The sequence below is a fragment of the Anolis sagrei genome, chromosome 12 (genome assembly GCF_037176765.1).
Source record: "Anolis sagrei isolate rAnoSag1 chromosome 12, rAnoSag1.mat, whole genome shotgun sequence".
Lineage (NCBI taxonomy): Eukaryota > Metazoa > Chordata > Lepidosauria > Squamata > Dactyloidae > Anolis > Anolis sagrei.
In genome coordinates, this window is record NC_090032.1 from 1,140,303 (window position 1) to 1,152,802 (window position 12,500).

A 12,500-nucleotide genomic window follows, 5' to 3' on the forward strand; every position below is an offset into this window, starting at 1 on the left:
ATAGATAGATAGATAGATAGATGTCCCCAAAGGCCATCCACTCCAACCTACTTCTGCCATAATAGATAGATAGATAGATAGATAGATAGATAGATAGATAGATCGATAGATCGATAGACAGACAGACAGACAGACAGACAGACAGGTAAATGCAAAGATATATTGATGCATAGATTGGTAGGTAGATAGGTAGATGCATAGATAGATAAGTAGGTAGATAAGTAGACACATATACATGCATAGATAGATAAATAGATAGACAGATAGATAGATAGAACCCTAGAGTTGGAAGGGGTCCCAAAGAAGGCCAGCTAGTCCAACCCCCTTCTGCCATGATAGATAGATATGTGCAGAGATAGATAGATGCATAGATAGGTTGGTAAATAGATAGAAAAACAGATGATTGATAGATAGATAGACAGATGCAGAAGTCTAGATTTGTAAGGGACCAAATCTCAACCCCCTTCTACCCTGCAGGAAGAGCACCATCTAAGCCCCCTTGGCAGATGGCCATCTAGCCTCTGTTAGAAGAATAAGAATAGAAAAACATCCTGAAGTTAGAAGGTTCCTCCTGGCTATGCTCTGCATATATACATAAACATAAACAGAGGGGCAGGTCTGTGGGTCTCAATGGGAGTTTGGTGAGAGGGTTAGAATGCCTCCTGAGGGTTGAACTGGATGGCCTTCGTAGCCCCCTCCCACTCTATAAATCTACTAATCGGCACTGTAGAAATGAATTCTACAAGGAGAGGCAGGTCATAAAGTGTTGTTGTTGTTGAAGGTTTCTTTGGGATCCTCAAAAATGTGCTGAAATTCTCCTTTTTTTCCTGGGTTGGGCCTCATAAGAGACAATAGGGTGCAGTGCCCACTGGTGGCAGAAAGTGGTATTGCACCTTAAATACCCCAAATATAAAAAAAAGTAACTTTGCTTGAGGAACACAACTATTTGGCTTCAAAAAATATTATGTATAAAAGGAATAATATATAAGCTGCGTATAAAAACCACAATGCATTTTGGACATTTCGGACCCCAGTACTTGAGAAACTACAACTCCCATTATGCTGTATTTTTGGATTCCAAGCTCTTGCAAATGGGGCAGAGTGGAGTTAGAAGAGATGAAAACACACACACACACACACACACACACGAATAATGCAATCATAATGAAATAATGATACAAAAATAAAATAAAATATAATATAATTATAATAATACAATAATAGAATACTAATAGAATAATATAATATTATTTATTTATTTATTTACGACATTTATATGCCGCCCTTCTCACCCCGAAGGGGACTCAGAGCAGCTTACAAGTCATATGTACATGTACATACAACATACTACTTTATTAGCATAGTATTAATACATCACTCATAACATTAGTATTATATATTAGATCAATAGATTGATAGACTGAAAGATAGATAATAGTGATGGACCTAAGTGAGGCCTACCTCCAAGTCCCAACAGATAGATGGATAAATAAATAGATAGACAGATAATCAATCGAGTTACGAGGTACTGATAGATAGATAGGAATAGTTTACTAGATAGATAGATAGATAGATAGATAGATAGATAGACCTAAGGGAAGTCCTGATAGATAGATAGATAGATAGATAGATAGATAGATAGATAGATAGATCTAGCTAGATAATAGAGTGGACTTAAGAGAGGACCATCTTCAGGTCCGAATAGATAGAGATAGATAGATAGATAGATAGTGATGGACCTAAGAGAGGCCTACCTACAGGTTGTGATAGCTAGATAGATAGCAGAGGGATGGATCTAAGAGAAGCCTATATCTGAGTCCCAACAGATAGATCAATACATGGACCTAAGAGAAGTCCTAACAGAGATAGATAGACCTAAGGGAGGCCTAGCTCCGGGTCCCAACAGACAGACAGACAGACAGAGAGATAGATGATAGAGTGATGGATCTAAGAGAAGCCTACTTTCAGGTCCCAATAGATAGATAGATAGAGAGAGAGAGAGAGAGAGATGATAGAATGATGGACCTAAGAGAGGCCTACCTCCAAGTCCCAATAAAATCTATTGGGACCTGGAGGTAGGCCTCTCTTAGGTCCATCACTCCATCATCTATCTATCTATCTATCTATCTATTGAATAGATAGATAGATAGATAGATGATAGATAGATGGAAGATAGATAGATAGATAGATAGATAGATAGATAGATAATAGAGTATTGGACCTAAGAGAGGCCTTCCTCCAGGCCCCAATAGATAGATAGATAGATAGATAGATAGATAGATAGATAGGTAGATAGATAGATAGACAATAGAGTGATGGACCTAAGATGATAGAGTGATGGATCTAAGAGACCTACCTCCAGGTCCCAATAGATAGATAGATAGATAGACAGACAGATAGATAGATAGGTGATAGTGATGGATCTAAGGAAGGCCTACTTTCAGGTTCCAATAGATAGATACATAAATAGATAGATAGATAGACAGATAGATAGATAATAGTGATGGACCTAAGAGAGGCCTACCTCCAGGTCCAGATAGATGGATAGATAGATGAGTGGTGGACCTAAGAGAGCTTACCTTCAGCTCTCAATAGACAGATAGATAAATAGATAGTGATTTCCCTAAGAGAGGACTATATCCGAGTCCCAACAGATAGGTAGTGATGGACCTAAGAGAGGCCTACCTTCAGGTCCCAATAGATAAACAGATAGACAGCTAGATAGATATATAGGTAGGTGATAGTGATGGATCTAAGCGAGGCTTACCTTCATGTCCCAATAGATAAATAGATAGATGGACAGCTAGATAGATATATAGGTAGGTGATGGTGATGGACCTAAGGGAGGCCTACCTTCAGGTCCAGATAGATAGATAAATAGAAGAATGATGAACCTAAGAGAGCCTACTTTCAGCTCTCAATAGACAAACAGATAGATAAATAGATAGTGATGGACCTAAGAGAGGCCTATATCCGAGCCCGAACTGATAGATTGTGATGGACCTAAGAGAGGCCTACCTCCGGGTCCTGATAGATAGATAGATAGATAGATAGATAGACAGATAGATGAGCGATGGACCTAAGGGAGGCCTACCTTCATGTCCCAATAGATAAATAGATAGATGGACAGCTAGATAGATATATAAGTAGGAGATAGTGATGGACCTAAGGGAGGCCTACCTTCAGGTCCAGCCAGATAGATAGATAGATAGATAGATAGATAGATAGATAGAAGAGTGATGAACCTAAGAGAGCCTACCTTCAGCTCTCAATAGACAAACAGATAGATAGATAGATAAGATAGTGATGGACCTAAGAGAGGCCTATATCCGAGCCCCAACTGATAGATTGTGATGGACCTAAGAGAGGCCTACCTCCGGGTCCCGACAGACAGATAGATAGATAGATAGATAGATAGATAGATAGATGAGTGATGGACCTAAGGGAGGCCTACCTTCATGTCCCAATAGATAAATAGATAGATGGACAGCTAGATAGATATATAGGTAGGAGATAGTGATGGACCTAAGGGAGGCCTACCTTCAGGTCCAGATAGATAGAAGAGTGATGAACCTAAGAGAGCCTACCTTCAGCTCTCAATAGACAAACAGATAGATAAATAGATAGTGATGGACCTAAGAGAGGCCTATATCCGAGCCCCAACTGATAGATTGTGATGGACCTAAGAGAGGCCTACCTCTGGGTCCCAATAGATAGATAGCTAGATAGCTAGATAGCTAGATAGATAGATAGATAGATAGATAGATAGATAGATGAGTGATGGACCTAAGGGAGGCCTACCTTCATGTCCCAATAGATAAATAGATAGATGGACAGCTAGATAGATATATAGGTAGGTGATAGTGATGGACCTAAGGGAGGCCTACCTTCAGGTCCAGATAGATAGATAGATAGATAGATAGATAGATAGATGAATGGATGGATGGATGATAGAGTGATAGACCTAAGAGATGCCTATTTTCAGGTTCTGATAGATAGATAGATAGATAGATAGATGGATGATAGAGTGATAGACCTAAGAGATGCCTATTTTCAGGTTCTGATAGATAGGATAGATAGATAGATAGATAGATAGATAGATAGATAGAGTGATAGACCTAAGAGAGGCCTACCTTCAGGTTCTGATAGATAGATAGATAGATAGATAGATAGATAGATAGATAGATGAATGGATGATAGAGTGATAGACTTAAGAGATGCCTATTTTCAGGTTCTGATAGATAGATAGATAGATAGATAGATAGATAGATAGATAGATGAATGGATGGATGATAGAGTGATAGACCTAAGAGATGCCTATTATCAGGTCCAGATAGATAGATAGATAGATGGATGATAGAGCGATAGACCTAAGAGATGCCTATTTTCAGGTTCTGATAGATAGATAGATAGATAGATAGATAGATAGATAGATAGATAGACCTAAGAGAGGCCTACCTTCAGGTCCAGATAGATAGATAGATAGATAGATAGATAGATAGATGAATGATGGACCTAAGGGAGGTCTACCTTCAGGTCCCAATAGATAAATAGATAGACAGCTAGATAGCAGAGTGATGGATCTAAGAGATGCCTACTTTCAGGTAGCAATAGATAGATCTGACTTCTTAAGTATCTACACTGGCTGTTAGGAATTGTGAGAGTTGAAGTCCAAAACACCTGGAGGGTAGGCCAAAGTCTATACCGTATTGAGTCGAATCTCACGCAGCACCGAACTTAATGTGCCCCTCAATTTTCGGAACCAAAAACCAAAGAAAAATGTATTTGGTGCCCCAAGTCCTGACCCCGAGAGGGGAGCGTGTCCCGGCCATCCATGATTCATGGCCCTCCTCTTGCATCTTTAATGCCGGAGCGGTGTATTCTTCCTCGTCCTGTAAGGAGATCCGGCCCGTCCTGGCTCCTCCGGGGTCCGGTTTCGCCTCTTTTCGCTCAGCGGGGCCCTTGTTCTGGTCCGCAACGCGATCCGGGCCCCCTCCCGAGCGCCATTGTCCCCTCGCCGCCCGGAAGGACATCGATACCCGGCCAGGCTGCTGTTTATTAGGGCATCGGTTACGGGGTGGGCCTCCCTCAACGGCAGCAATCGCAGGCCGAGGATTGATCTTCGACCCCGTTGGCACTGAGATTTCGGAAAATCGTTTGAGATCAGAAGACTCTCTGCCAGATATCGCCGTCTATGGGGGTGATCCCTGGCCTTCCAATGAATGCCTTTGGACACCACTTCATGATAGACTAGGAGTTGCAGGACTGGGAGTTGTCATCTGACACTCTGGGGATACTGGGAGTCACAGTGTGGCACCCTAGGGATACTGGGAGTTTTAGTCCAGCACTGTTGGGATGCTAGGAACTGTAGTCCTTCTCTCTGGGGATACTGGGAGTTGTAGTCCAGCATTCTGGGGATGATGGGAGATGTAGTCCAGCACTCTGGGGATACTGAGAGTTGTAATCCTGCACTCTAGGTATACTGGGATATGTAGTCCTGCACTCTGGGGATACTGGGAATTGTAGTATAGCACTCAGAGGATACTGGAAGTTGTAATCCAGCATTCTGGGGATACTGGGAGATGTAGTTCATCACTCAGGCGATGCTGGGAGATGTAGTCCTGCACTCTGGGGATACTGGAAGTTGTAGTCCACACTCAGGGGATGCTGGGAGAGGTATTCCTGCATTCTGTGGATGCTGGGAGATGTAGTCCTTCACTCTGTGGATACTGGGAGTTGTAGTCCACACTCAGGGGATGCTGGGAGATGTATTCCTGCATTCTGTGGATGCTGGGAGATGTAGTCCTTCACTCTGGGGATACTGGGAGTTGTAGTCCACACTCAGGGGATGCTGGGAGATGTATTCCTGCATTCTGTGGATGCTGAGAGATGTAATCCAGCACTCAAGGGATCCTGAGAGTTGTAGTCCAGCAGTAAGAGGATACTAGAGTTGTAGTCCAGTACTTTGTGATACTGGGAAATGTAGTTCAGCACTCTGGGGATACTGGGAGTTGTAGTCCAGCACGCTGGGATATTAGAACATGTAGTCCAGCACTCTGGGGATACTGGGAGTTGTAGTCCAGCACTCAGAGGATACTGGGAGTTGTAGTCCTGCACTTTGTGATACTGGGAAATGTAGTTCAGCACTCTGGGGATACTGGGAGTTGTAGTTCGGCATGCTGTGGATGCTGAGAGATGTAGTCCAGCACTCAGGGGATCCTGGGAGATGTAGTGCAGCTCTCTGGGGATACTGGGAGTTGTAGTTCAACACTCAGAGGATACTGGGTGATGTAGTCAGTTACTCTGTGGATACTGGGAGATGTAGTTATACATTGTAGTTCACAGAAAAAGCCATATTTTCTGGTTGGGGATGATGGACCAGTGCGTTGCCTCCAGTGGTTTTCCATCACAGGTGTTTTCAGGATGGTCATAGGAAAGCATTAAGTTTCCGTCCCTCATAGGACTTTCTCCCCCCCCCCCCCCCCCCACCAAAAAATTTCCAGCCTTCCAGCCAAGCCACCGAGGCGCTGACCACGGTTTCCACCGAGAGTGAAGCCCTCTCTCCCTTGTGTGCACAGCTAATCTCCTTTGGCCCATCCCGCTGGTCTTTCGATTCGGACATCAACCGGATCGTCCAGTTCCTGGTATCGGATTCTCTTTCAGGGGAAGGCTCTCCGGCCGTATTTAAAGCCGCCGAGTGACCGGCTCTTTCGGACACTCGCTTTTTGGACAGCACAAAGGTGAGGAGGATGCCGATATCTATCTATCTATCTATCTATCTATCTATCTATCTATCTATCTCTATGTATCAATCTATCTATCTGTCTATATCTATCTATCTATCTATCTATCTATCTATCTCTATCTATCATTGTTATTATTGTTGTTGTTATTATTACTGTTATTACATTTCTAGTGTGTCGCTGTATGTCTCGTATGTCTAGTATATCTAACTCTGCATCCATCTGTCTCCTTCCCTGGAGGGCCTGAAACAGAAGCTGGATGGCCATCTGTCAGGAGGGATCGGATGGTATATTCCTGCATAGCAGAAGAGGGTGGGACTGGATGACCTACTTTGGGGTGCCTTCCAACTCTAGGATTATGTCTAGCTATCTTTCCAACTATGCATCTATCTATGCATCTATCTATCTATCTATCTATCAATATATCTATCAATATATCTATGCATCTATCTATCTATCAATATATCTATGCATCTATCTATCTATCTATCAATATATCTATCAATATATCTATGCATCTATCTATCTATCTATCTATCTATGCATCTATCTATCTATCTATGCATTATCTATATATGTATGCACCTATTTACCTATATACATATCTATCTATGTATCAATATATCTATGAATCTATCTATACATTATCTATCTATCTTTGCACGTACCTATATATATATGTATTTATGTATCAATATATCTATGCATCTATCTATATATGTATGCACCTACCTACCTACATATCTATGTATCAATATATCTATATATTTATCTATCTATGCATTATTTATATCTGTGTGCAGTGTGCACCTATTTACTTACATGTCTATCTATGTATCAATATATCTATGCATCTATCTATCTATGCATTATCTATATATGTATGCACCTCTTTACGTACATATATATCTATCTATGTATCAATATATCTATGCATCTATCTATCTATGCATTATATATCTATCTTTGCACCTACCTATATATAAATCTATCTAAGTATCACTATATCTATGCATCTATCTATCTATCTATCTATCTATCGATGCATTATCTATATTTGTATGCACCTATTTTCCTACATGCATATCTATCGATGTATCAATATATCTATACATTATCTATCTATCCATGCACTTACCCACATATCTATCTATTTATGTATCAATATATCTATGCATCTATCTATCTATCTATGCATTATCTATATATGTATGCACCTATTTACCTACGTATATATTTATCTATGTATCAATATATCTATGCATCTATCTATCTATGTTTCGATATATCTATGCATCTATGTATCTATGCATTATCTATCTATGCACCTATTTACCTACATATCTATCTATTTATGTATCAATATATCTATGCATCTATCTATGCATTATCTATATATGTATGCACCTATTTACCTACATATAGATCTATCTATGTATGTATGTACCAAGACTGGCCATCTGTTAGGAGGGCTTTGATGGTATCATTCTATATGGACTGGGATCTATCTGTCTATTTCTTTGGAAATATTGAGGTTGTATGGTCAGCTGTTGTTAGGGATGGAATGCTGCATAGCAGAACGGGGTGGGTCTGGATGGCCTTTGGGGTCCCTTCCTTCCAAGGCTAGTGGGATGCTTGTGTTTTCACAACAGCAGCAGGAACAGCGATGGCTTCCCAGCTGGAGTCGGCCATGGAGGGCCTCATCTCCGTCTTCCACAGCTATTCGGGCAAAGAAGGAGACAAGTACAAGCTGAGCAAGAAGGAGCTGAAGGAGCTGCTCCAGAGCGAGCTGGGGTGCTTCCTGGAGGTAAGGGACTACAACTCCCATCACCCCCGACCTCCACAACCCCGTAGCCAGCCCTGATGGGCCTCCAATGCCAAGCAGAAAAAGGTGGCGGTCCAAACACTGACGTCGTAATCCAGCATTCCAGACAGGAAACAATCAGGGCCAGCTAACACCTCCCAACTCAAGATTCCCCCCAGACAGGAAGCAGCCAGGCTTTGAAGCTGCAAGGCCAATGCTGAACACTAAAAAAAAGGGTGAGAATCCAAACACTGACGTCATAATCAATGAATGCCCTTCCAGAATTCCAGACAGGAAACAATCAGGGCCAGCTAACACCTCCCAACTAAAGATTTCCCCCCAGGCAGGAAGCAGCCAGGCTTTGAAGCTGCAAGGCCAATGCTGAACACTAAAAAAAAGTTTCTGTAATAATAATAATAATAATAATAACAATAATAATAGTCTCCTTCCAGCTTGATTAGCATTGGCCAGCCTGATTTGTATTGAATGGCCTTGCAGCTTCAAAGCCTGGCTGCTTCCTTTATTTAGCGTCCTCCCAACAAAGGCAGCAGCCAGGCTTCGAAGCTGCAAGGCTGTTCAATACTAATCAGGCTGGCCAATGCTAATCAAGCTGGAAGAAGACTATTATTATTATTATTATTATTATTATTATTATTATTGAATCAGGCCGTTCAATACTAATCAAGCTGGCCAATGCTGAACACTAAAAAAAAAAGCATGGGAATTCCAGACAGGAAACAATTAGGGCCAGCGAACACCTCCCAACTAAGGATTCCCCCTCCCCATGGCAGGAAGCAGCCAGGCTTTGAAGCTGCAAGGCCATTCAATACTAATTAAGGTGGCCAATGGCAACATTCACACTTGCCTCCAAAAGACAAGAGTTCTTTCTCCCACCCACCTCCCAACAAAGGATTCCCCCTCCCAGGCAGGAAGCAGGCAGGCTTTGAAGCTGCAAGGCCATTCAATACTAATTAAGGTGGCCAATGACAACATTCACACTTGCCTCCAACAGACAAGAGTTCTTTCTCCCACCCTGGACATTCTTCCTCAGAAATAAATAAATAATAAAAATAATAATAATAAAAAAATTAAAATTAAAATTAAATAAAAATAAAAATAAAAATAATAAAAATAATAAAAATAATAAAAATTAAAATTAAAATTAAAATTAAATAAAAATAAAAATAATAAAAATAATAAAAATTAAAATTAAATAAAAATAAAAATAATAAAAATAATAAAAATAAAATTAAATAAAAATAAAAATAATAAAAATAATAAAAATAAAAATAAAAATAAAAATAAAAATAAAAATAAAAATAAAAATAAAAATTAAATAAAAATAAAAATAATAATAAAAATAAAAATTAAATAAAAATAAAAATAAAAATAATAAAAATAATAAAAATAATAAAAATAATAAAAATAAAAATAAAAATAAAAGTAAAAATGCTCGTTTGTGGGATTAACTACTGGACCAATTGACACCAAATCTGGACACAATACACCTCTCAGGCCAATAAGTGACCATCACTCATAAAAATGCAGCAGAAGAGACTTAAAAAGCCAAAAAATATATATTAAAAAATAAATTACCATGCATGTGCAAAACCACACACACATATATATATATATACGCAAACACACATATATACACATATATGCATATATATACACACACAAAACACATATACATAGAAAGGGCCACAGCAATGGGTGGCAGGGTACAACTAGTGTATGTGTATATGTGTGTGTGTGTATATATATATATATATCCCAATTGCCTAGTTTCCAACAGAGCTCCCAACCTCTGTGGATGCCTGCCATGGATGTGGGAGAAATGTCAAGAGAGAATGCTACTAGGACACGGCCAGGCAGCCTGGAAAATGCACGGCAACCCATGGCAGAGTACAGCTAGTGGGTGTGTGTGTATATATATCCCACTTGCCTAGTTTCCAACCGAGCTCCCAACCTCTGTGGATGCCTGCCATGGATGTGGGAGAAATGTCAGGAGAGAATGCTACTAGGACACGACCAGGCAGCCTGGGAAATGCACGGCAACCCATGGCAGAGTACAGCTAGTGGGTGTGTGTGTATATATATCCCACTTGCCTAGTTTCCAACCGAGCTCCCAACCTCTGTGGATGCCTGCCATGGATGTGGGAGAAATGTCAGGAGAGAATGCTACTAGGACACGGCCAGGCAGCCTGGGAAATGCACAGCAACCCATGGCAGAGTACAGCTAGTGGGTGTGTGTATGTGTGTGTGTGTGTTGTGTGTGTATATATATCCCACTTGCCTACTTTCCAACAGAGCTTCCAACCTCTGTGGATGCTTGCCATGGATGTGGGAGAAATGTCAGGAGAGAATGCTACTAGGACACGGCCAGGCAGCCTGGAAAATGCACGGCAACCCATGGCAGAGTACAGCTAGTGGGTGTGTGTGTATATATATCCCACTTGCCTAGTTTCCAACCGAGCTCCCAACCTCTGTGGATGCCTGCCATGGATGTGGGAGAAATGTCAGGAGAGAATGCTACTAGGACACGGCCAGGCAGCCTGGGAAATGCACAGCAACCCATGGCAGAGTACAGCTAGTGTGTGTGTGTGTGTGTGTGTGTGTATGTGTGTGTGTTGTGTGTGTATATATATATCCCACTTGCCTAGTTTCCAACAGAGCTCCCAACCTCTGTGGATGCTTGCCATGGATGTGGGAGAAATGTCAGGAGAGAATGCTACTAGGACACGGCCAGGCAGCCTGGAAAATGCACGGCAACCCATGGCAGAGTACAGCTAGTGGGTGTGTGTGTATATATATCCCACTTGCCTAGTTTCCAACCGAGCTCCCAACCTCTGTGGATGCTTGCCATGGATGTGGGAGAAATGTCAGGAGAGAATGCTACTAGGACACGGCCAGGCAGCCTGGGAAATGCACAGCAACCCATGGCAGAGTACAGCTAGTGTGTGTGTGTGTGTGTGTGTGTGTATGTGTGTGTGTTGTGTGTGTATATATATATCCCACTTGCCTAGTTTCCAACAGAGCTCCCAACCTCTGTGGATGCTTGCCATGGATGTGGGAGAAATGTCAGGAGAGAATGCTACTAGGACACGGCCAGGCAGCCTGGAAAATGCACGGCAACCCATGGCAGAGTACAGCTAGTGGGTGTGTGTGTATATATATCCCACTTGCCTAGTTTCCAACCGAGCTCCCAACCTCTGTGGATGCTTGCCATGGATGTGGGAGAAATGTCAGGAGAGAATGCTACTAGGACACGGCCAGGCAGCCTGGAAAATGCACGGCAACCCATGGCAGAGTACAGCTAGTGGGTGTGTGTGTATATATATCCCACTTGCCTACTTTCCAACAGAGCTTCCAACCTCTGTGGATGCTTGCCATGGATGTGGGAGAAATGTCAGGAGAGAATGCTACTAGGACACGGCCAGGCAGCCTGGAAAATGCACGGCAACCCATGGCAGAGTACAGCTAGTGGGTGTGTGTGTATATATATCCCACTTGCCTAGTTTCCAACCGAGCTCCCAACCTCTGTGGATGCCTGCCATGGATGTGGGAGAAATGTCAGGAGAGAATGCTACTAGGACACGGCCAGGCAGCCTGGGAAATGCACAGCAACCCATGGCAGAGTACAGCTAGTGGGTGTGTGTGTGTGTGTTGTGTGTGTGTGTGTGTGTATATATCCCACTTGCCTAGTTTCCAACAGAGCTCCCAACCTCTGTGGATGCCTGCCTTGGATGTGGGAGAAATGTCAGGAGAGAATGCTACTAGGACACGGCCAGGCAGCCTGGGAAATGCACAGCAACCCATGGCAGAGTACGGCTAGTGTGTGTGTGTGTGTGTGTGTGGTGTGTGTGTGTGTGTATATATATCCCACTTGCCTAGTTTCCAACAGAGCTCCCAACCTCTGTGGATGCCTGCCATGGATGTGGGAGAAATGT

General features: G+C 42.0%; 1 protein-coding gene across 5 annotated transcripts in view; it reads left to right on the forward strand.

The window, feature by feature from the left end:
* Window positions 1-12,500, forward strand: part of LOC132764462 (protein S100-A1) — a 14,346-nt gene that overhangs the window by 1,319 nt on the left and 527 nt on the right. Inside the window, exons 2-3 of one of the 5 annotated variants that reach the window (XM_067472626.1) lie at window positions 6,504-6,740; window positions 8,396-8,550. In XM_067472626.1, the coding sequence (XP_067328727.1) occupies window positions 8,410-8,550 (141 nt within the window). In that variant the 5' untranslated portion in view covers window positions 6,504-6,740; window positions 8,396-8,409. The remainder of the gene's footprint in view (window positions 1-6,503; window positions 6,741-8,395; window positions 8,551-12,500) is intronic. The other 4 variants (XM_067472627.1, XM_067472628.1, XM_067472629.1 and 1 more) reach the window with 4 other exon arrangements.